The sequence below is a fragment of the Pseudophryne corroboree genome, chromosome 3 (assembly GCF_028390025.1).
Source record: "Pseudophryne corroboree isolate aPseCor3 chromosome 3, aPseCor3.hap2, whole genome shotgun sequence".
Taxonomy (NCBI): domain Eukaryota; kingdom Metazoa; phylum Chordata; class Amphibia; order Anura; family Myobatrachidae; genus Pseudophryne; species Pseudophryne corroboree.
This window is the reverse complement of record NC_086446.1, coordinates 711827137-711853531: the sequence shown is the minus strand read 5'-3', so window position 1 is coordinate 711853531 and position 26395 is coordinate 711827137. Positions and strand designations below refer to the sequence as shown.

Below are 26395 nucleotides of genomic sequence, written 5' to 3'. Positions count from 1 at the left end.
ATACTCTAATATGTTTGATTCATTTTAACTTATCCTCCTCCAGGTTAGCCTTTCTCCATCATCTTTCAAGTCAACTCTCCCTTTTCTTGAGCTCATTAACACTGTTGATAAACCAATGAGCTTGGCGCACAGGGGCATTAATATCAGGTGCAATCGTCACATATCTTTTATAGTAATGAACTAAAGAATAATGATCTTTACAGGCACCCCTTATGATAGAGAGATCCAAATTTGCTGCAAGATCCTGGGGACTCATTCTCCTTCTTGGATAATACCTGGTCCACTCCATGGGCAAAGATCTAATTTGAGAGGTTACAACTGAGAACCAAATTGAGTGGTGGTCCGTCCATGTGACTGGGTTTATTTTTAGGTCAGAGACTTCTAATCCTATCTGGAAGACAAGAGCAAGAGTGTAGCAGAAGAAATGACTTGTGTGAGGCCCAAATCATTCATTGCCACAGAAGGTCTTGACCAAGGTGTGAGAGCTTATCATCAACCCATGCATTGAAATCCTTCAGGATGAGCCATCTTTGATGCTGCAGAACTTGTCCAGCATCAGTGTCTGCAATTTCTTGTAGAAATCTCCAGGGGGGCAATAGATCAGAAGTACTCTGAAACCTAATCATGTAGAACTCAGGGCAGCGATATATCCAAAAGAATGAGAAATTTCCATTGGCTGGACCCTAAGTTTAAGTGCTTTTTTAAAGCAGATGGCCACCCCGCCTGCCATGCGGTTCAGTCTTTGTTTGTAGATGAGTAATTTGTTGGGATGGTACTGTAGCTTCTAAAATATGTGCTGTATTTTCATCTAGCCAAGTGTTAGAAATCCCTAATGAAAACAAATAAACTCAAAAATATTATGGTCAATATATTACAAATCTATATAAACACCATTGTAAAGTGAGTACCCATATTAAATCACTCTCTAAGCAGAATGTGCCCCAAAACGTCAGACCATGGCCCTTTCTTGAAAATAGTGTACATGTGGTGGTAATTGCAGAGTAGTGTACACACTGGCAGAATGTTTCTAACCCAAAGAGCTGCCCAGTGACTTAACCAGTAGTGTGGTTTATTGAGAGTTGCAGGTACAGCCGTTCTCACTGTGGTTATACTGACTAAGACATGAATCAGGGCAGGGTTGTAGCAGTTCACCAGCTCTTGACTATATACATGGTGCGGGTATCAGTGCAGGATGCTGGAACAGCAGTAATGCAGGTAAAAGAGGCAGTTCTCTTGGGGCTATGGGGGAGATGAGCATGTCCCACTACAGTATGTCACTCTACACAGTAACAATATGGCAATGCTCATATGCAGTGTTAACTCTGGTGGTCATCTTCCTTGGCTTTAAGCTCCCTCCTGCCAGGTCTGAGCAACTGCGGTCACAGTGGTATCCCATACCGTGATTCATGGGTGCCTCCATCTTTGTTTTTCTTCCTTCTGCTGCTGGCCTATCCCTGCTTGGGGTATATTTACTAAAAATTCGATTTTGGAAGGGGCTTTATGAATCTTCCAAATCGATTGAAATCGATTCTATTTGGTTTTTCTAAACATTTAGAATGTTGCCTTATTCACTTAAAATCAATTTTGATTTTAAAATCGAGTTCGATGTTGATTCATGGTTAGAAGGGTTTTAGAATTAAATCTATGAAATCCCTTCCTAAATCAAACCTCAAATCCCCATTGACATCCCAACACCCTAATTGCTTCCAATTGGTCCAAATGTATCTCATGCTCACTGATTAAAGTGGAAACACACTCATTACATTGTTTAATACATTAATACATGACATGTTTTTTAATTTTTAATTTTTGCAGGTGAGCAAAAAGACACATTTTGCGAATATTGATGAACATATATGCAATTTGTAAAAAATATTATTGGATTCAAACAAAGATGCATTCTGCCAAGGATTGGGTGACTATATGTGCCTCTAAAATTAACAAATTTAACACATACTGCTATCTTACACAACAACCTGCAATTTGTTAAAAAAGATTTTAAACAGACAGGGATGAGTTGTTGAGGATGTAAGCATCATGGGCAGAATCTGAATAGGCACTTATTTCACTCATGTTGTTTGCTAATTTCATCATAAGTTACTGTAAATTTCCAAATATTGTGCTTTGGTGCTATCTTTTGCATATATATTTTTTTTTGCCTAAAAGTCTAAATATGTGCTTTACTCAACTAATGAAGCTGCTGACAGTACTCAGAATGTTTTTTCAGTCAGGTGGTGTTCTGCATGATATAGGTAGGTGCAGAACATACCATTGTTTTAGGCATCCATTTTTGATACTTTCTATGTGTTTCTGGGTACTTAAAAAAGTAATCCATATTATTTTCCTGTCTTTAGAATGTGGTTATAAACCAAAATTGAATGTCTAGGATCATTCTAAACATTTGGAGATTTGTGGTTCGATTTGTGTTTCGATTTGGTTTCAAATCAAATCTTAGTAAATGAGGTGATCATGTTGTTCTATGGGCAAACGTTGATGTTTTTTAGAAATTCATTTTCTGTTGGGCTATAAATTGAATCTGCCAATAGAATCGATTTGACATTCGATTTGGGCTTAAGTAAATCTGTTCAACGCAAATCGAATGGCAATTGAATTAATACAGAATCCCGAATCCCTTGAATCACCAAAATCGAACTCTAGTAAATGTTGCCCCATGTCAGCTGAGTGCTTCTGTCCATTTACAAAGCAGCTCTTATTTGGTGGGCTATATGACCTACTTCTGGACACCCCTCTCATTGCCTGGTCTTCACCTTACTTACTGTGCTCACTAGCTATTGGCTCTTGGTTCCTGTCGATTCTCCTGAGTTCCACTTGTTCCAGATCATCCTTATGATAATCCTCTGGCACATTACCTACTGGTGCCTGATTACTAACTTTAACAAAACCCCAATATTAAAATCTTGCAATAAACCAAACCAGAATCATTAATACATATTTCTATGTTTGAAAATAAGTGTGAATTGCAACTAATGTAAATTGTCCCTGCATGCTTTAGAACACAGATGTCTCTCTTACGTCCTAGAGGATGCTGGGGTCCATATTAGTACCATGGGGTATAGACGGGACCACCAGGAGCCATTGGCACTTTAAGAGTTTAATAGTGTGGGCTGGCTCCTCCCTCTATGCACCAGACTCAGTTTAGAAAATGTGCCCGGAGGAGCCAGTCACAGCTAGGGGAGCTCTACAGAGCTTTTCTAGTAAAGTATATTTTTGGAGTTTGGTTTTTTACAGGAGGCTGCTGGCAACAGCCTGCCTGCATCGAGGGACTGAGTGGGGGCAGTGTCCCCCCCTGCGGGGTCTGAGCCATTGACTTCGCTGACTGGACATTGAGCTCCAGAGGGGATAGATCACGCCCCGCCACAGGGGAACGCTCACCCCGGCAGCAGGCCGCCACCCCCTTGCAGAGCTGAAGTGTGGCGAGTCAGTCACCGCCCCCCCTAACAAGCAGGGGGTCGGTGTGAAGATGGCAGCTTCAGGGTAGGATCGCAGTATTAACTGCACTCCCGGATGGCTCAGCGGTATATAGGTGCGGCGCTGTGAGGGGTGCCCTGAGCCAGCGCCTGACCCTACACTGACCAATCCAGCCTGTCGGGGTCAGTGGATCTCAGCCAGCACATCAATACCTTAGGTCAGTATAATCTTGAAGAGCGGGAAGACAGCGCCATTAAGGGGGCGGAGCTTCTCCTCAGAGCGGACCCAGCAGTGTTTTAGCGCCATTTTCCTTCCTGCAGTTGGATGCAAGTGGAAGATCAGTCCCTCTAGTGCAACTCCAGCAACCAGAGGGTTGTAGAAGGAGGGGAGGCTGTGTATAGACTGTGTCACCTATTAAGGGACACAGTCAGCGCGGGTTTAGGGTCTCCCTATACCTCTAATAGTGCTGTGTGTGGGTTGGCTCCAATCTCTGTGTCTCTCTGCCATTCTTGGGGGGGGAAACTCTGTCTACCCAGTACCCTGTGTGTATGTGGGGTGAGTAGTGTGTATTAGCAAACATGTCTAGAGACTCTCTCATGTCTAGCCTCTCTTAGGGGGACTATTTTTCAGATTTCTGAAAGGGTTGCAAGAACTGAGCATGTAACTCAGGTATTGCAATCCTCTATTGTTGTATGGTCTGATACTGCTCCCTCCGGGTCCCCTGTGGTACATTCTCACAAATGTGCACTTGCCAAAATTATGCAGGATGACCCGGACACCGATTCTGACACTGCAGACAGTGACGGGGATGTGTCGAGGGGAATGGCATCACTTGCTAAGGGGGTGCAGTTGATGATTGAGGCCGTACGGGATGTGTTGCACATTTCTGATGCAACTCCTGAGCAGGTTGAGGAGGCCTTTTTCACGGACAGTAAAAAGCCCCCCCCCCCCCCCCCCCCCTCACCTTCCCAGCATCTAAGGAATTAAATGCTATCTTTGAAAAAGCCTGGGAAAATCCGGAGAAAAAAATCCAGATCCCTAAGAGGGTCTTGTTTGCTTTTCCCTTCCCAGAGGAAGATAGAAAGAAGTGGGAGTCTCCACCGATAGTAGACGCCTCTGTCTCCAGGTTGTCTAAACAGGTGGTTTTGCCAGTACCGGGATCTACCACGTTGAAGGACCCGGCAGATCGCAAGGTGGATGCTACGCTCAAATCCATTTACACAGATTCAGGGGGTATACTGCGGCCTACTATTGCCTTTACATGAATTTCTAAAGTTATTGCCAGGTGGTCAATTACTCTGCAGGAGGACTTGACTACGATGGATAAAGGTGACGTTGATTTATTTTTACGTAATATTCAGGATTCTGCAGGGTTCCTGGTAGATTCCACGAAGGACCTGGGTTCCATGGCTGCGGGGATCTCCTCCATGTCCGTCTCGGCTTGCAAGGGTATCTGGCTGTGCCAGTGGTCTGCGGACTCGGAATCCAGGAAAAGTGTGGAAGGCCTACCATATACAGGTCAGGCTCTTTTTGGGAAGGCGCTGGATGCGTGGATTGCCACGGCTACCGCGGGTAAGTCTCCTTTTCTCCCCTCAGCTGCACCGGCTATGAAGAAGCCTTTTACACCAGCCACGTCACAGTCCTTTCAGCCCGCGAGGCCTAGAAAGAACAAGCCTTCTCACACCTTCTTCAGAGGTGGTCGTGCTAAAGGAAAGAAGCCTGCTCCCGCAGGTTCCCAAGACCACAAGCCTGCTTCTGGTACCCCAAAGTCCTCCGCATGACGGTGGACAGCTCAGCCTGGAGGAAGGTCAGGTGGGGGCAAGACTCTGGCATTTCAGCCACGTCTGGGTGTTGTCTGGCCTGGACCTTTGGGTACAGGATATTGTGTCCAGGGGTACAGGCTGGAGTTTCAAACTCTCCCACCTCACCGTATCTTCAAATCAGGCTTGCCAGCTCTGCCGGCAGACAGAACAATTCTTCTGGAAGCTATCCCAAAACAGGATATTGTGTCCAGGGGTACAGGCTGGAGTTTCAAACTCTCCCACCTCACCGTTTCTTCAAATCAGGCTTGCCAGCTCTGCCGGCAGACAGAACAATTCTTCTGAAAGCTATCCCAAAATTGGTGGTATCCGAGGTCATTGTTCCAGTTCCGCCTCATCAGTGGAACAAAGGTTATTATTCGAACCTTTTCATGGTACCGAAGCCGGATGGTTCGGTACGGCCAATTCTGAACTTGAAATCTTTTAACCCTTATCTCAGGGAGTTCAAATTCAAGATGGAGTCTCTGAGAGCTGTCATCTCATGACTGACGGAGGGGGAGTTCCTGGTGTCTCTGGACATCAAGGATGCGTACCTCCACATTCCCATTTGGTCGCCGCATCAGGCATATCTTAGGTTTGCACTGTTAGATGATCACTATCAGTTTCAGGCGCTGCCGTTTGGCCTCTCCACAGCACCGAGGGTCTTCACAAAGGTGATGGCATAGATGATGGTTCTCCGCAAGCAAGGGGTGAACATAATTCAGAATCTGGACGATCTCCTGATCAAGGCGTCGTCCAGAGAGAAGTTGTTAAGACCCATTGCTCTCACGACACAGCTGCTCATGGAGCACGGTTGGATCCTGAACCTTCCAAAGTCCCATCTGGAGCCGACAAGGAGGCTGTCTTTCCTGGGGATGATCCTAGACACGGAAGTGCAGAGGGTGTTTCTACCGGTGGAGAAAGCATTGGTGATTCAAACAATGGTCCGGGATGTCTTGAAGCCTGCCCGGGTATCGGTTCATCAGTGCATCCGCCTTCTGGGGAAAATGGTTGCCTCCTAAGAGGCTCTGCATTATGGAAGGTTTAATGCTCGATCGTTTCTGCTGGATCTCTTGGACCAGTGGTCGGGATCTCACCTACATATGCACCAGAGGATACGTCTATCACCGAAAGCCAGGATTTCACTCCTCTGGTGGCTACAACTACCACACCTTCTGGAAGGTCGAAAGTTTGGAGTTCAGGACTGGATCCTTCTAACCACAGATGCAAGTCTAAGAGGTTGGGGAGCAGTCGCTCAGGGGGAAACCTTTCAAGGAAGGTGGTCGAATCAAGAATCCCTTCTCCCAATAAACATCCTGGAGCTAAGAGCCATATACAACAGTCTTCTACAAGCAGCACACCTTCTACAGGATCGGGCTGTTCAGGTGCAGTCGGACAACGTGACCACAGTGGCCTACATAAACCGACAAGGTGGAACGAAGAGCAGGACTGCAATGTCAGAGGTGTCAAGAATCCTCCTCTGGGCAGAAAGACACACGGTGGCGATGTCAGCGATCTTCATTCTTGGAGTAGACAACTGAAAAGCAGACTTCCTCATCAGACACGATCTCCATCCAGGAGAGTGGGGCCTCCACCCGGAGGTGTTCGAGGAGGTAACCAGTTGGTGGGGGGTTCCTCACATAGACATGATGGCCTCCCGCCTCAACAAGAAACTGCGGAGGTACTGTTCCAGGTCGAGAGACCCACAGGCTGTGGTGGTGGACGCACTGGTGACACCGTGGGTGTTCAAGTCAGTGTATGTGTTCCCTCCACTTCCTCTGATACCAAAAGTTCTTCAACTGGTAAGAAGAACAAAGGTTCTGGCGATCCTCATTGCTCCGGCCTGGCCAAGGAGGGCTTGGTACTCGGACCTGCTGGACCTTCTGCTGGAAGATCCAAGGCCCTTACCTCTTCGGGAGGATCTGCTACTGCAGGGGCCGTTCGCCTATCAAGACTTACCACGGCTACGCTTGATGGCATGGTGGTTTAACGCCAGATCTTAGCTCAGAAGGGTATCCCGAGTGAGGTTATTCCTACCCTGATACAGGCTAGGAAGGGGGTAACATCTAAACATTACCATCGCATTTGGCAAAAATATGTTTCTTGGTGTGAATCCAAGAAATTTCCTGTGGTGGAGTTTCAACTTGGACGTTTTCTCCTTTTCCTGCAAGCAGGTGTGGATATGGGTCTGAGATTGGGCTCCATCAAGGTTCAGATCTCAGCTTTGTCCATTTTCTTCCAAAAACAACTGGCTGTCCTCCCTGAGGTTCAGACCTTTTTGAATGGGGTTCTGCACATCCAGCCTCCCTTTGTGGCGACGATGGCACCCTGGGATCTTGATGTGGTATTGCAGTTCCTGCAATCAGCTTGGTTTGAGCCTCTACAGGAGGCTGACATCAAGTTTCTCACGTGGAAGCCTGTCACTTTGTTGGCCTTAGCTTCTGCTCAACGCGTGTCGGAATTGGGGGCTTTGTCTTGTAAAAGTCCCCATCTGATCTTCCATGAAGATAGGGCGGAACTTTGGACTCATCCGCAGTTACTGCCTAAGGTTGTATCCGCTTTTCATATCAACCAACCTACTGACTCCTCAATTGCTTCAAAGGCCTTGGATGTTGTGAGGGCTTTGAAGATTTATGTGGCTCGTCATAGAAAATCTGACTCTCTGTTTGTCCTCTATGATCCCAAGAAGGTTGGGTGTCCTGCTTCTAAGCAGTCGATTTCACGCTGGATCAGGTTCACCATCCAGCATGCGTATTCTGCAGGATTGCCGTGTCCAAAATCTGTAAAGGCCCACTCTACTCGTAAGGTGAGCTCTTCCTGGGTGGCTGCCCGGGGTGTCTCGGCTGTACAGCTTTGCCGAGCAGCTACTTGGTCTGGGTCGAACATGTTTGCTAAGTTTTACAAGCTCGATACTTTGGCCTCTGATGACCTCAAGTTTGGTCAAGCAGTCTTGCAGGAGCCTCCACGTTCTCCCTCCCATTCTGGGAGCTTTGGTACATCCCCATGGTACTAATATGGACCCCAGCATCCTCTAGGACGTAAGAGAAAATAGGATTTTAATTACCTACCGGTAAATCCTTTTCTCGTAGTCCGTAGAGGATGCTAGGCGCCCGCCCAGTACTTCGTTTCCTGCATTGGTTTTGTAGTTCATTACTGCCTGGTTCTTAGGTAAGTTCTGCGTTGTTTACTGTTTCAGTACTTTTTCAGCTGTTGCTGAGTTTTCCGGCATGTTAGCCAGATTTGCCTGTTGTGTGAGCTGGTATGAATCTCGCCACTATCTGTGTATTCCCTTCTCTCGAAGTATGTTATCTCCTCGGGCACCGTTTCTACACTGAGTCTGGTAGGAGGGTCATAGAGGTAGGAGCCAGACCACACTATTAAACTCTTAAGGTGCCAATGGCTCCTGGTGGACCCATTTATACCCTATGGTACTAATATGGACCCCAGCATCCTCTACGGACTATGAGAAAAGGATTTACCGGTAGGTAATTAAAAAATTTTTTTTAGAACACAATGTTCTGTAACATTTGTCAAAAATCACTGAGTGCCACAGACACTAATCAGCCAATGGAGGAGGCTAAAGGCTAAAAAGGACAATTATGTAAGGAAGAAAGTTGGGCATTTGGAGAAATCATAATATGCTGTACAATACAGATTCCTCACATACAGTAGATAACACCATCTTTGATCTCACTTAAACTTTCATTAATCTAAATCAGCCTATTGTATATGAACTTGTAATTCATCTATGCAGCCTTTCTAATGATCTCACCTTTCCACTGAAATTAACACAAAGTTCAGATTCTTTTGTAGGATTAGCATTCCACCCATAATAATAAGAAGGCTTTCGGCACACAGTAGCGGTATAATTCCCTTGTACTGGCTTTCCATATGTGTACCTAAGAGAGATGTGATGAACAAACAATATATCACTTGTAAACTAAGAGTTTATTGTTAGGAAATTTAGGGACATATTCAATTAGCCACATGGTTTACACTGCAGCTCATTACTGAACTGGGCCGATTAGCTGGGTGGGTGTAAGCCCAGCAGCTAAGTGAATATGCCCATAGAGATGGAAATACAGAACATTGACAGAAAACTGGAACATAAAAAAGACAAATCCTGTTATAATTTAGGAATAATAAACATATTATACTCAAGCCCTAATATACTAAAAGCATACTAATTATGAAAACTTTGGATTATACAGAAGAGGTACACAGTAGCATCACAGATATATACACTGCTCAAAAAAATAAAGGGAACACTTAAACAACACGATGTAACTCCAAGTCAATCACACTTCTGTGAAATCAAACTGTCCACTTAGGAAGCAACACTGATTGACAATCAAGTTCACATGCTGTTGTGCAAATGGAATAGACATCAGGTGGAAATTATAGGCAATTAGCAAGACACCACCAATAAAGGAGTTGTTCTGCAGGTGGTGACCACAGACCACTTCTCAGCTCCTATGCTTTCTGGCTGATGTTTTGGTCACTTTTGAAAGCTGGCGGTACTTTCACTCTAGTGGTAGCATGAGACAGAGTCTACAACCCACACAAGTGGCTCAGGTAGTGCAGCTCATCCAGGATGGCACATCAATGCGAGCTGTGGCAAGAAGGTTTGCTGTGTCTGTCAGCGTAGTGTCCAGAGCATGGAGGCGCTACCAGGAGACAGGCCAGTACATCAGGAGACGTGGAGGAGGCCGTAGGAGGGCAACAACCCAGCAGCAGGACCGCTACCTCCGCCTTTGTGCAAGGAGGAACAGGAGGAGCACTGCCAGAGCCCTGCAAAATGACCGCCAGCAAGCCACAAATGTGCATGTGTCTACTCAAACGATCAGAAACAGACTCCATGAGGGTAGTATGAGGGCCCGACGTCCACAGGTGGGGGTTGTGCTTACAGCCCAACACTGTGCAGGACGTTTGGCATTTGCCAGAGAACACCAAGATTGGCAAATTCGCCACTGGCGCCCTGTGCTCTTCACAGATGAAAGCAAGTTCTCACTGAGCACATGTGACAGACGTGACAGAGTCTGGAGACGCCAAGGAGAACGTTCTGCTGCCTGCAACATCCTACAGCATGACCGGTTTGGCAGTGGGTCAGTAATGGTGTGGGGTGGCATTTCTTTGGGGGGCCGCACAGCCCTCCATGTGCTCGCCAGAGGTAGCCTGACTGCCATCAGGTACCGAGATGAGATCCTCAGACCCCTTGTGAGACCATATGCTGGTGCGGTTGACCCTGGGTTCCTCCTAATGCAAGACAATGCTAGACCTCATGTGGCTGGACTGTGTCAGCAGTTCCTGCAAGACGAAGGCATTGATGCTATGGAATGCCCTGCCCGTTCCCCAGACCTGAATCCAATTGAGCACATCTGGGACAACATGTCTCGCTCCATCCACCAACGCCACATTGAACCACAGACTGTCCAAGAGTTGGCGGATGCTTTAGTCCAGGTCTGGGAGGAGATCCCTCAGGAGACCATCTGCCATCTCATCAGGAGCATGCCCAGGCGTTGTAGGGAGGTCATACAGGCACGTGGAGGCCACACACACTACTGAGCCTCATTTTGACTTGTTTTAAGGACATTACATCAAAGTTGGATCAGCCTGTAGTGTGTTTTTCCACTTTAATTATGAGTGTGACTCCAAATCCAGACCTCCATGGGTTAATAAATTTAATTTCCATTGATAATTTTTGTGTGATTTTGTTGTCAGCACATTCAACTATGTAAAGAACAAGGGGGGTAATTCCAAGTTGATCTTAGCAGGAATTTTGTTAGCAGTTGGGCAAAACCATGTGCACTGCACGGGAGGCAGATTTAACATGTGCAGAGAGAGTTAGATTTGGGTGTGGTGTGTTCAATCTACAATCTAATTTGCAGTGTAAAAATAAAGCAGCCAGTATTTACCCTGCACAGAAACAAAATAACCCACCCAAATCTAACTCTCTCTGCAAATGTTATATCTGCCTCCCCTGCAGTGCACATGGTTTTGCCTAATTGCTAACAAACTTGCTGCTGCGATCAACTCAGAATTACCCCCAAAGTATTTAATAAGAATATTTCATTCATTCAGATCTAGGATGTGTTATTTTAGTGTTCCCTTTATTTTTTTGAGCAGTGTATATATATATATATATATATATATATATATATATATAAAAACAGATTCTAGAAAAAGTCAAGCATTATCCTTACATCTTATCTACTCTTCCAGAAGTACTAGATGTAATCAGGAACGGTTCTAGGCGTGAGCAAGCCAGGTGGGTGACTGATGCACTGCAACCTGAGGGCGCGGCCGCAGTCCCCATGCCGGCGGCCGCCGCCCACCCGCACCTTGCATCCCGCACCATGGGCTGTGTGGGCACCCGCTGCAGCCGGCACCTTCCCCTTAGTGGCAGCCGGAGGCCGGCACTCACTCCTAAGCTCCCGCTTCTGGCTTAGATAGTGTGCTGCTGTGTGGCGCTATGGGAGAAACATCATGACATCTCTTCCATAGATCAGAGGAGCGGGCGATGAGTATTTTTTTTTGTGTGTGTGTGTAAGCAGCGCTACTAGGGGGCATAACTACAGGGGGCATTTCTACTGGGGGCATCTCTACTGGGGACATCTCTATTGGGGGCATAACTACAGGGGGCATATATACTGGTGGCATCTCTAGTGGGGGCATATATACTGGGGACATTTCTACTGGGCGCATAACTACTGGGGACATAACTACAGGGGGCATATCTATTGGGGGCATATCTACTCGGGACATAACTACAGGGGCATAACTACTGTGGGCATTACCACTGAGGCATTACTACTGGGGGCACTAGTAATGAGGGCATTGCGTAGGGGTCACTTAATAAGTACAATGTGTATAAGGGTCTACCTGGTGCAATGTGTATAAGGGGCTACCTGTCACAGTGTGTATAAGAGGCTGCCTGTCACAGTGTATATAAGGGTCTACCTGGTGCAATGTGCATAAGGGGCTACCTGTCGCAGTGTGTATAAAGGTCTACCTGGTGCAATGTGTGTAAGGGGCTACCTGGCGTAACGTGTATAAGGGGCTCTGCTCTACTGTGGTGTAATGTGTGTAAGGGGCTCTAACATGGTATAAGGGTAGTGTCCCTTATTCCATGTTAGAGCCCCTTACACACATTACAATAGAGCATTAACTCTGTGCAATGTGACTGACGGACACTACTGTGGTGTGTAATGTGACTGACGGACACTACTGTTCGGTGTAATGTGAATTGGTACTATTCTGTGGCTACGCCACTTCCCTATGAAGCCACGCTACTTTTTTTTGTGCGCACTAACCCTATTTTGCCTGGCAAGGGGGGCGCCAAAGGAAACTTTCTCCCTGGACGCCACAAGGTCTGGAACTGGCCCTGTATATAATATCAAATGACAGTAAGTACAAGCTATTCATTGAAAAAATTTGTCAAGAATGACCACACAACTGAGTCAAATATTCAACTAGAATTTATGTAAAATATAACTTAAAACAAAATCATACTACAGTGCCTTGTCAGTATAAACACACCTTTTCTGAAAGGCCCCAGAGGCTGTAACACCACTGAGCAAGAGGCATCACACCATGAAGACCAAGGAGCTCTCCAAACAACTCAGACAAAGTTGTTGAGAAGTACAAGTCAGGGTTAGGTTATACAAAAATATCCAAATCTTTGATGATCCCCCGGACCACCATTAAATCCATCATCTTCAAATGGAAAGAACATGGTACCACAACAAACTTGCCAAGAGAGGGCCGGCCACCAAAACTCACAGACCGGGTAAGGAGGGAATTAATCAGAGAGGCAGCACAGAGATCAAAGGTAACCCTGAAGGAGCTGCAGAGTTCCACAGCAGCGACTGGTGTATCTGCGCATGTGACCACAAATAAGCCGTACACTCCATAGAGCTGGGCTTTATGAAAGAGTGGCCAGAAAAAAATAGGATTTTGGTACCTACCGGTAAATCCTTTTCTCTTAGTCCGTAGAGGATGCTGGGGACTCCAAAAGGACCATGGGGTATAGACGGATCCGCAGGAGCTTGGGCACACTATAAAGACTTAAACTGGGTGTGAACTGGATCCTCCCTCTATGCCCCTCCTCCAGACCTCAGTTAGAAAACTGTGCCCAGGAGAGATGGACATTTCGAGGAAAGAATTTATTGTTATAAACACGGTGAGTGTCATACCAGCTCACACCTCAAACACACCGTAGAGCGTGGCATTCAGTAGAATACCAGCCAAAGGCATGAACAAAACACAGCCAGATGCTGAGAGAATATGCAAAACAAACCGTGTGTCCACATAAGTTAAATAAGACCCCGCATGCCATGGCATGAACAACGGTAGCAACCGCCTGACAGAGAAGACACACCACCAGGGTGTAACCAAAAGCAATAACTGCAGACACAGTACGCACTGGGACGGGCGCCCAGCATCCTCTACGGACTAAGAGAAAAGGATTTACCGGTAGGTACCAAAATCCTATTTTCTCATACGTCCTAGAGGATGCTGGGGACTCCAAAAGGACCATGGGGTTTATACCAAAGCTCCAAAACGGGCGGGAGAGTGCGGACGACTCTGCAGCACCGAATGAGCAAACAAAAGGTCCCCAAAAAACAGGGCATCAAACTTGTAGAGTATAGCAAAAGCGTTTGATCCCGACCAAGAATCCGCTCGGCAAAGTTGAACCGCCGAGATTCCTCGGGCATCCGCCCAAGAAGAGCCCATCTTTCCATCAGAATGGGCTTCCACCAACTTCGGTAACGGCAATCCAGACGTAGAACGAACATGCCAAACCGCATCACAGATTCAGCGTGTAACAGACTGCATAACGCAGTCTCCCAAACTATGTTGGGAACATACCAGACAAACAGAGCCTTTGTTTCACCAAACTGAGCCAAAATTGGCGACCTACATACTCAAATCCCTGGCTAGATCGAGGGAATTTGAATCAGCTAATGCCTAATTGACCACCGGCATCAAAATAGGCCGATTTCTGCGAAACCCAGAAACCACTCTTGGTAGAACTACCAACCGAGTACTCAATTCCTCTCTATCCACCTGAAAGATCAAACAAGGCACTTGTGAGACAAAACCACCACTTCCGACACCCGCCTTGCGGACGTCAAAGCCAATAGCATGACCACTTTCCAAGAGAGAAATCTTGTAAAGAAACTTAGTAGGCTTGCATCCACACCGGCTAGTAAAGTATGGATAAGCACGTCCTAGCTGAAAATCTGCCATAGGAGCCTTCCTGGATACACCAAGACACATAACTACTCCAACTACAGTGGTAACGCTTTGCCGTTAGTTCTCTCCTAGCCTGAAGAATTGAGGAAACGACTTCACTGGGAACACCCGTTCGGCTTAGGATATGGCATTCAACCGCCCCGCCGTCAGACGCAGCCACGGTAAGTCATGATACACGCCCTGATCTTGTTGTAACATTACCTCACGTAGAGTAAGAGGGCAGTCATCTTCTATGAGTAAACCATGAAAAACTGGATAGCCAACCCTCGCTGGCTAGACCGAATTCAAGAGTATCACCGGAACCTTTGATCCTCTTATGCTTACCATCGTCAGAAAAGTGAAAACGGAGAGGCGACATAGACCGACTAAAACCCCCACGGTGTCACGAGGATGGCCACTGCTATATCTTGAGTGTCCCTTGACCTGGAACAATCTCCCTGAGGCCTCTCGTTGAGGCGAGACGTCAACATGTCCAATTGCGACACTCCTCAAAGACTTGTCACGTCTGGGAAAGCTTCTCGATGACGACTGAATTTTTTCCGGCTGGATATCGCGTCAGCAGAGGAAATCTATTTCACCGTCATTTACCTCCGGAACGAAGACTGCTAACATAGCGTTTACCAGACTTCCCACTCAACTGCAAACTGTGCATCTTCCGCCATTGCCGCTTTGCTCCTTGTTCCGCCATAGTGGCTTACTTACGCCACTGCTGACAAGTCGTCTGGCAGAACTAACACGGGCAGAACACGAAGAATACGTTCGTCGAAAATAGCTCTTAATTCAAGAAAGCTTATAGCAGACAAGTTTCCCAACTTGACCTTATCCTCTGGAAATACGTCCCTTGCAAAGGACTGCTCCCCAGCTTCGGAGATCTGTATGCACGGACACCAGGATCTAAACCTGGATCCCGAACCTTCATTCCTCTAGAAGGAGAGAACCGAGCAGACACCACAGGAGCGATGTCCTGGCCGTTAGGATTATATTCCGGTGCAGGCACATGTGAGACCCGGATCACACTTCCAACTGGTCCCTTGAACACCACTCTGGTATTAGACCTGCTCACCGAAAAAGGCCTCTTAGGCTGCACCCATCTGTTTTATTAACAGAACATATTGATGAGGTGTCACCTCAAATCCAATCCAAGTCTGGATCCTCAGACCTCTTTCCACAGGAAAAAACACCAAACCTTAATCGGTCAGTATCTACTCTGAAACCCACTTTCGACCTCTGCGTCGTTGGGAACAACAGTCAATCCCTGTGCCGAAGAACAGTCAGAGAGAAACAACGATTTGCACCTTTATACAGGGACAATCAGACAGTGTCCTGAACCAGACGCACCTCTGCATGGCATCGCGTACTACCTCCCCTTCCAGAGGGGAACGGCAAGCTCTATTAGAAAAAACAGTAAGGGGAAACAACCGTAAGTCAGAATGCCCCCCTTTGGATTATATAAATAACTTACAGGTCCTAGTCTATTCCTGGACTAACTGTTAGGTTCCTGGTGCTCAGAACAAGGGAGATGTTATGAAGCGAGTCCAGAGCACCAGGACGTAATGCTGGGAAAGGGGAATGGAAAGGGAATAGCCCCTGGCGCCCTATCTCCGTTGTCTCGCCCGTGCTGTCAGTACACTCTTGCGAGACTATGGTTGCTTGAGCCCATGGCAGCCGCGTTTTAATAGTCTAACTTGGTGAAGTAAAATTAGAAAAATGTATATAAAAAATAATTTTTATAAATAAAAATTTAAAAATTGGCATGTGCATATGTATTTACCCCCTTTGCCATGAAGCCCCTCAAAAGTTCTGGTGCAACCAATTACCTTCAGAAGTCACATAATTAGTGAAATGAAGTCCACCTGTGTGCAATCTAAGTGTCACATGATCTGTCAGTATAAACACACCTTTTCTGAAAGGCCCCAGAGGCTGTAACACCACTAAGCAAGAGGCATCACACCATGAAGACCAAGGAGCTCTCCAAACAACTCAGACAAAGTTGTTGAGAAGTACAAGTCAGGGTTGGGTTATACAAAAATATCCAAATCTTTGATGATCCCCCGGAGCACCATTAAATCCATCATCTTCAAATGGAAAGAACATGGTACCACAACAAACTTGCCAAGAGAGGGCCGGCCACCAAAACTCACAGACCGGGTAAGGAGGGCATTAATCAGAGAGGCAGCACAGATACCAAAGGTAACCCTGAAGGAGCTGCAGAGTTCCACAGCAGAGACTGGTGTATCTGCGCATGTGACCACAATAAGCCGTACACTCCATAGAGCTGGGCTTTATGGAAGAGTGGCCAGAAAAAATAGGATTTTGGTACCTACCGGTAAATCCTTTTCTCTTAGTCCGTAGAGGATGCTGGGGACTCCAAAAGGACCATGGGGTATAGACGGATCCGCAGGAGCTTGGGCACACTATAAAGACTTAAACTGGGTGTGAACTGGATCCTCCCTCTATGCCCCTCCTCCAGACCTCAGTTAGAAAACTGTGCCCAGGAGAGATGGACATTTCGAGGAAAGAATTTATTGTTATAAACACGGTGAGTGTCATACCAGCTCACACCTCAAACACACCGTAAACACACCGTAGAGCGTGGCATTCAGTAGAATACCAGCCAAAGGCATGAACAAAACACAGCCAGATGCTGAGAGAATATGCAAAACAAACCGTGTGTCCACATAAGTTAAATAAGACCCCGCATGCCATGGCATGAACAATGGTAGCAACCGCCTGACAGAGAAGACACACCACCAGGGTGTAACCAAAAGCAATAACTGCAGACACAGTACGCACTGGGACGGGCGCCCAGCATCCTCTACGGACTAAGAGAAAAGGATTTACCGGTAGGTACCAAAATCCTATTTTCTCATACGTCCTAGAGGATGCTGGGGACTCCAAAAGGACCATGGGGTTTATACCAAAGCTCCAAAAACGGGCGGGAGAGTGCGGACGACTCTGCAGCACCGAATGAGCAAACAAAAGGTCCCCAAAAAACAGGGCATCAAACTTGTAGAGTATAGCAAAAGCGTTTGATCCCGACCAAGAATCCACTCGGCAAAGTTGAACCGCCGAGACTCCTCGGGCATCCGCCCAAGAAGAGCCCATCTTTCCATCAGAATGGGCTTCCACCAACTTCGGTAACGGCAATCCAGACGTAGAATGAACATGCCAAACCGCATCACAGATTCAGCGTGTAACAGACTGCATAACGCAGTCTCCCAAACTATGTTGGGAACATACCAGACAAACAGAGCCTTTGTTTCACCAAACTGAGCCAAAATTGGCGACCTACATACTCAAATCCCTGGCTAGATCGAGGGAATTTGAATCAGCTAATGCCTAATTGACCACCGGCATCAAAATAGGCCGATTTCTGCGAAACCCAGAAACCACTCTTGGTAGAACTACCAACCGAGTACTCAATTCCTCTCTATCCACCTGAAAGATCAAACAAGGCACTTGTGAGACAAAACCACCACTTCCGACACCCGCCTTGCGGACGTCAAAGCCAATAGCATGACCACTTTCCAAGAGAGAAATCTTGTAAAGAAACTTAGTAGGCTTGCATCCACACCGGCTAGTAAAGTATGGATAAGCACGACCTAGCTGAAAATCTGCCATAGGAGCCTTCCTGGATACACCAAGACACATAACTACTCCAACTACAGTGGTAACGCTTTGCCGTTAGTTCTCTCCTAGCCTGAAGAATTGAGGAAACGACTTCACTGGGAACACCCGTTCGGCTTAGGATATGGCATTCAACCGCCCCGCCGTCAGACGCAGCCACGGTAAGTCATGATACACGCCCTGATCTTGTTGTAACATTACCTCACGTAGAGTAAGAGGGCAGTCATCTTCTATGAGTAAACCATGAAAAACTGGATAGCCAACCCTCGCTGGCTAGACCGAATTCAAGAGGATCACCGGAACCTTTGATCCTCTTACGCTTACCATCGTCAGAAAAGTGAAAACGGAGAGGCGACATTGACCGACTAAAACCCCCACGGTGTCACGAGGATGGCCACTGCTATATCTTGAGTGTCCCTTGACCTGGAACAATCTCCCTGAGGCCTCTCGTTGAGGCAAGACGCCAACATGTCCAATTGCGACACTCCTCAAAGACTTGTCACGTCTGGGAAAGCTTCTCGATGACGACTGAATTTTTCCCGGCTGGATATCGCGTCAGCAGAGGAAATCTATTTCACCGTCATTTACCTCCGGAACGAAGACTGCTAACATAGCGTTTACCAGACTTCCCACTCAACTGCAAACTGTGCATCTTCCGCCATTGCTGCTTTGCTCCTTGTTCCGCCATAGTGGCTTACTTACACCACTGCTGACAAGTCGTCTGGCAGAACTAACACGGGCAGAACACGAAGAATACGTTCGTCGAAAATAGCTCTTAATTCAAGAAAGCTTATAGCAGACAAGTTTCCCAACTTGACCTTATCCTCTGGAAATACGTCCCTTGCAAAGGACTGCTCCCCAGCTTCGGAGATCTGTATGCACGGACACCAGGATCTAAACCTGGATCCCGAACCTTCATTCCTCTAGAAGGAGAGAACCGAGCAGACACCACAGGAGCGATGTCCTGGCCGTTAGGATTATATTCCGGTGCAGGCACATGTGAGACCCGGATCACACTTCCAACTGGTCCCTTGAACACCACTCTGGTATTAGACCTGCTCACCGAAAAAGGCCTCTTAGGCTGCACCCATCTGTTTTATTAACAGAACATATTGATGAGGTGTCACCTCAAATCCAATCCAAGTCTGGATCCTCAGACCTCTTTCCACAGGAAAAAACACCAAACCTTAATCGGTCAGTATCTACTCTGAAACCCACTTTCGACCTCTGCGTCGTTGGGAACAACAGTCAATCCCTGGGCCGATGAACAGTCAGAGAGAAACAACGATTTGCACCTTTATACAGGGACAATCAGACAGTGTCCTGAACCAGACGCACCTCTGCATGGCATCGCGTACTACCTCCCCTTCCAGAGGGGAACGGCAAGCTCTATTAGAAAAAACAGTAAGGGGAAACAACCGTAAGTCAGAATGCCCCCCTTTGGATTATATAAATAACTTACAGGTCCTAGTCTATTCCTGGACTAACTGTTAGGTTCCTGGTGCTCAGAACAAGGGAGATGTTATGAAGCGAGTCCAGAGCACCAGGACGTAATGCTGGGAAAGGGGAATGGAAAGGGAATAGCCCCTGACGCCCTATCTCCGTTGTCTCGCCCGTGCTGTCAGTACACTCTTGCGAGACTATGGTTGCTTGAGCCCATGGCAGCCGCGCTTGAAGGGCGGATTATGTCTGCCCAACTTCGATGCCCCCTCAGGTCTTAATGAGAGACAAAGAGTGAACTGAGACAGGGTGATAACAAGGGGCCCTCTGACTAAACAACAAGGCCAGGGGCTACTAACAAACCTAAAACCAAAGTATGTGCGGCTTGCCGCCAAAGGAAATGAACAACAAAGGAAATGCTGACCACACGCCGACACAATACTTTTGTGTACCGGCGGTGACAGCATAAGCAGAACCCTCTGCAAAACACCAGTGACAGAAATAATAAGGGAATACAGCGGCCTAGGCCGATGGACGCGGCAGTGCCACTACTCACGGAACCGGTACGAATACTGGCAAACGGACAGGAACTCCCAATGCTGCTGACACAGACTCTCAGAACTGGAGGACAGACAGAATCCCAAACGACAGACCGGTGGACACCAAGAAGCCAGAAACTTGACCAGGCACAGGCAAAGGTACTGGACCTCAGGACAGGAACGCCTCACGGCAGGACACGGGATCAGACATAGGAATCGACACAGGGACTGACACAGGAATCGACACAGGAAGCTCAGGAACTAGCAGGAACCAAGCTCAGAACTCAAGCAGACTGGAAACCCAGAAATATCACCAGCGTCTGTGAATAGCACTGAGCCAGCATATAACACAGAGAGGCCTAATTAATAATCACATGCAGCTGCCCTGTTGCATGACTCCAAACTGACAAGATGCAACTAGCAGCCAGGTGAGGCTGAACACATGGGAACAAGCTGCAATTACACAGACTCACCAGCGGCAGCAACCAAGAGTACTCTTAAACAGAGCAACGGGAAATCCTGGCCTGCGAAAAAACTAATAAACATAAAATAGGAATGAACCACTACCTGTGGTTCATAACAGTATCCCCTCCTTAAGGGTGAGTTCCGAGCACCTCATGACACCCACGGGGAACATGAACAGAAGAATAACATAAAATACCTAACTGACATGCAAAACAGGAATGAGCCACAGCCGTGGCTCATAACACTAACTGAAAATTATTAGACGAGTGCTCACCAGAGTGAGGACCAGCCCGATAGACTCAGCGACAAGTGGTGGATGTAGTGGAAACAGAAAACGACATCCACTTCTGCGAACCTAACAAGGCTGCAGAACACTTATCTTTTCACCCTCCACTGTCTGCACAGAAAAGGAAAAAAAAAGAACGGTATAGAACGGGTGAAAACGACTGCATCCCACAAAAGAATGCGTCACCAACCGTTGCGAAGAAGGCTAACTCACGAAGTTAGACTTACCAGTGGTATCCGCCGAGATTGACTGACCAGAGGCCACACCAAACAGCTATATACCTCCCACCAGCATCTCCCGGAGACATCCTCCGCATTTTTCCGGTCACACCTTCTGCTGTCACGTGGCAGCCTGCTCTAATGTTATACGGTAGAATAAACATAGGCAAGCCTACCCACTCTGGGTAGGGTAATTTTGTCGGATGCCTACCCGAACACAACACTCCCTCAAGTGCATACAGTGCAAATAAGGTCAAAGTATAGAAATAAAATTTCACTTAGCTGCCTGTGTATGATCCTTTGCGACCGGGCTCTGCGTCGACCAGGAGTTGACTGTCATGATTTTCTCTCCGCGTTGTGAAGAGAAGAATATTTGGACTCCTCGAGAGGATCGAAACCAACTCTTCCCGGCCAATCTAAAGCTTAATCAACAGAGCGATCAGCACATGATAAGAATACCATTATTTCTGCATTCATAGAACAGATTGAAAGATCCTACTTGCGCTTATACTTAGGTGGCAGCCCTTAGTTACACAGAAAAACCTTCACCGTGGTTTTAATAAAGAACCATACATCCACAATTAGTGAAACCAAGTGGCGCCGCCTTATCACTATCATATACATCATGTAATACACAATAAAACACATATATCCTAACCATGCATATATAACCTATATCTACATATATACACATATAGATATAACCTATATGCAAGTGGATTGTCCCGACCTGTCAGGTCTCTAGTGACAGTAATGTGTTGCGAATGTGTATGACCATGTACTGACATGCCCCCGATGTGGATCTACCAGGAACGTTATGATCGACAGAAACTTAGTAAATGTCGACAGCAAGGAATAGTAAGTGGGCAAAAAATACTAATAATCACGGAACCCCGAGGGGTCTGAGGGAAGCATACAAATACAATTTTGATAATACTCCCCCCACATATACCTATAAATATACATACAGTATATATACAGGTACAAGGCAATGATAGCCTGATAATTCTTCACCCAGGAAATACCGTTGATGCCGACAGGGCATCCATAAACAACTGTATCTCCCCTATCGTGTTTACTGTTTAAGCACACAAACACCCATTTGCTAATACTTAATTTTCCGAATCAAGTACCGCCACGCGCCGGCAAAGCTGACAGTTATCCCCACAGCAGCTTATGACAAAGCCCTCACACCTGCCGACATATGTCGACTAACCAATAGTGGGTACAAACAGGGAAACAGTGAATTAATGTAATATAAGAGTGATTATGCGTCCATTATCAAACATAATGCTATATGACAACCATATAGCATTAAAAACACTGTGCCCCCCCCCTGGTGGGGATCTGAGGAAAATGGCGCTGACTCTATGAGGGCTAAGCTCCGCCCCTTCCCGGCGCGCTTAAGCCCGCACATATATACATACATAACCTTAAAATTGAGCTGGGGGCTTATATACAGGGATTAACCCCTTGTATATACCCCTATATGTACAAAACGCAGCCCAGGCCCCCCCCCCCCCCCCACGCCCCGCACCCACGGAAATTGTTGGTGTGTGGGAGCGATGGAGCGCAGCGCGCATGCTGCGGTGCCCTGGCGGGGTGAAGACACCCGGTGTCCGGATATGTTCCCCCGCCCAGGATGATTCCATAAATGCTGCCCAGGGCGCTCCCTCCCAGTGCCCTGCACCCATGGAGCCGGCGGCGGTGGGGAAATGGCGCGCAGTGCGCTACAATACGCTGGCGGGGGTCCGGGACACGGAGCCCCGGCACCGCCAGCTTAACTATACACCATCACCTGTAATATGCTGCCCAGGGCGCTCCCCCCAGCGCCCTGCACCCGTGAGAGCCGGCGGCGGGGAAGAAAAGGCACGTAGTGCGCTACAACATGCTGGCGGGCGTCCGGGACACGGAGCCCTGGCACTGCCAGAGTGTCACACAGATAACTGTAAAATGTCTGCCCAGGGCGCTCCCCCCCCAGCGCCCTGCACCCGTGGGAGCCGGCGGCGGGGAAGTAATGGCGCGCAGCGCGCAGTTATATGCTGGCGGGGGTATGATACACGGTGCCCAGGCACCAAAATGCTTTTATGCCAGCCTTAAGAAGAAATCAGCAGCCTGCTGCCCAGGGCACTCCCCCACCCCCAGCGCCCTGCACCCTGTGCGTGCCATTGGTGTGTGGGAGCATGGAGCACAGTGCGACCGCTGTACCTCCGTTACTGAAGTCTTCTGCCGTCACTGAAGTCTTCTGTTCTTCACATACTCACCCGGCTTCTTTCTTCTGGCTTCTGTGCGGGGGGTGACGGCGTGGCTCCGGGAACAAGCAGCTAGACGCACCAAGTGATCGAACCCTCTTGAGCTAATGGTGTCCAGTAGCCGAGAAGCAGAGCCCTTGAACTAAGAAGAAGTAGGTCCTGCTTCTCTCCCCTCACTCCCTCCGCTGCAGGGAGCCTGTAGCCAGCAGGTCTCCCTGAAAATAAAAAACCTAACATAAAGTCTTTTAGAGAAACTCAGGAGAGCTCCCCTAGTGTGTGTCCCATCACTTCTGGGCATAAACTCTAACTGAGGTCTGGAGGAGGGGCATAGAGGGAGGAGCCAGTTCACACCCAGTTTAAGTCTTTATAGTGTGCCCAAGCTCCTGCGGATCCGTATATACCCCATGGTCCTTTTGGAGTCCCCAGCATCCTCTAGGAAGTATGAGAAAAAGCCATTACTTAGTATTTAAAATAAGAAGGCACATTTTGAGTCTGCCAAAAGGCATGTGGAAAACTCCCCAAATGTATGGTGGAAGGTGCTCTGGTCAGATGAGACTAAAATTTTACTTTTCAGCCACCAAGGAAAACGCTATGTCTGGCGCAAACCCAAAACATCCCATCACCCCAAGAACACCATCTCCACAGTGAAACATGGTGGTGGCAGCATCATGAGGTGGGGATGTTTTTCAGCAGCAGAGACTGGTAAACTGTTTCGAGTCAAGGGAAAGATGGACGGTGTTAAATACAGGGATATTCTTGAGCAAAACCTGTTTCAGTCTGCTTGTGATTTGAGACTGGGACGGAGGTTCACCTTCCAGCAGGACAATGACCCAAAGCATACTGCTAAAGCAACACTCGAGTGGTTTAAGGGGAAACATTTAAAAAGTGTTGGAATGGCCTAGTCAAAGCCCAGCATCTCAATCCAATTGAGAATCTGTGGTCAGAGTTGCAGATTGCTGTTCACAAGGGAAAACCATCCAACATGAAGGAGTTGGAGCAGTTTTGCCTTGAGGAATAGGCAAAAATCCCAGTGGCAAGATGTGGCAAGCCCATAGAGACTTATGCAAAGCGACTTGCAGCTGTAATTGCCGCAAAAGGTGGCTCCACCAAGTACTGACTTTAGGGGGGTGAATATTTATGCACGCTGAAGTTTTCTGTTATTTTGTCCTATTTGTTGTTTGCTTCACAATAAAAAAAAAACATCTTCAAAGTTGTAGGATTGTTCTGTAAATGAAATGATGCAAACCTTCCAACAATCCATTTTAATTCCAGGTTCTGAGGCAACAAAACATGAAAAATGCAAAGGGGGGTGAATACTTTAGCAATGCACTGTAATATTAAGAGACAAGGATTTGACAAACATTAGGAGTAAAGCCCCTATCAGTAGACATCATAAACTACATAGAACATTTTATTATTGATAGTTTAAGTTTGAGACTTAAAATTTGTAAATATTTGTAGTGATTTATCCTTACTGAGATCAGATATCATTTGGGTTCCAGATGGCTAACCTCTAATTTTGTCTGTTTAAAAGTAATAGGGTGTACCTAATTGAATTTAGCTGTACTTTTTAATTATGAAAAAAGCAAATTGATACTTTTTATATCAAAGTTGCTACAGTTCTCAATAATACTCCAGTATACAGAAAGAAAAGTAGACTGCCTTGAATAAATTGGGAAACATAGGAGCTGTACTGTATGCATGCACTACTTGCCCAATTGAATCTTCTGCAAACTCAACCTATGTATCCAATAAGAAACATCAGAATCAGATTGCAGACTCATCAGGTTTAGATTAACTTTGTGGAATGCATAATGGGGGTCATTCCGAGTTGATCGTAGCCTGTAAAATTTTGCAGGACTACGATCATAACCATAGACATAGACGCCCAGCACAGGGATATCCAGCCCCGCATGTCAGTACCGCCCCCCCCCCCCCCCCCCGCAGAAGTGCAAAAGCATTGCACAGGGGCGATGCTTTTGCACTTGAGGAGTAGCTCCCGGCAAGCGCAGCTTAAGCGTGCTGGCCGGGAGCTACTCGTCGCTCCCTGGCCCGCAGTGGCTGCGTGTGATGTCACGCAGCCGCTGCGGCCCGCCCCCGCACGGTCTGGCCACGCCTGCGTTGGCTGGACCGCGCCCACGAAACGGCAGCCAAACGCCGCCGTTCTCCCCCCCCCCTGCCCAGCGATCGCCTCTGTCTGTCAATCAGGCAGAGGCGATCATAGCGCAGCGACGGGCGGCCATGTGCCGGTGTACTGCGGTACCGGCGCATGTGCAATTCTGACCCAATCGCTGCGCTGCGATAAACTACAACGTGCGATCGGGTCAGAATGACCCCCAATATGTGCAGAGAGATTTAGATTTGGGTGGGGTGTGTTCAAACTGAAACCTAGATTGCAGTGTAAAAATAAAGCAGCCAGTATTTACCCTGCACAGAAACAATATAACCCACCCAAATCTAACTCTCTCTGCACATGTTATATCTGCCCCACCTGCAGTGCACATGGTTTTGCCCATTTGGGGAAAATGTTATTTTGCAATCAACCTGAATTAGGTCCTATATTTGAAGATCTGCATGCTAAGCTATCATATTTGTTACTCTATAAGAAGGAAAAAATCTTTATGGTGATTACTCTAATTAAACAGAGATTTGTCAAAGTACCGCAAACAATGTGTATTATAAACTGCACAATCGAAGTTCCAGTCTTATTAATTTGATAACTTTATGCCAATTGGGTACTAAGCTAAGTTGTGTGATGGATGATGGGTGGCTCCTAGTAGATGGGTATTATTTGAAAGGTTAAAGATTTATTATGAAAAAATGTTCGTAGTTCACCAATTATTAAAAAATTATTAAATCATTACGGAATTCTCATGCATTCCTGTCTGTGAAACTGTTACATAACTTTACTTATCTGTTCCACTTACCGTCCACATAACTGAGCTGAGAAGTGATCACTGTTAAACATAACATACTTCGGGAACTGAAGGGTGACCTCAAATTTTGGAAGCACTGTAGAGATAATTTGGAAAGAAGTCAGAGGTGACACAGGAACTCATTGTAAATATTGCAGCTTAGGAAG

The 26395-nt window shown here is 47.0% G+C and overlaps 1 protein-coding gene across 1 annotated transcript in view; it reads right to left on the bottom strand.

Annotated features, from left to right (window-relative positions):
• The window catches only part of LOC135056672 (alpha-2-macroglobulin-like), a 258698-nt gene that overhangs the window by 196516 nt on the left and 35787 nt on the right, over positions 1-26395 (bottom strand). Inside the window, exons 7-8 of the mRNA XM_063962122.1 lie at positions 26241-26325; positions 9001-9127 (exon numbers count right to left, since the gene is read on the bottom strand). Of these exons, the coding sequence (XP_063818192.1) occupies positions 9001-9127; positions 26241-26325 (212 nt within the window). The remainder of the gene's footprint in view (positions 1-9000; positions 9128-26240; positions 26326-26395) is intronic.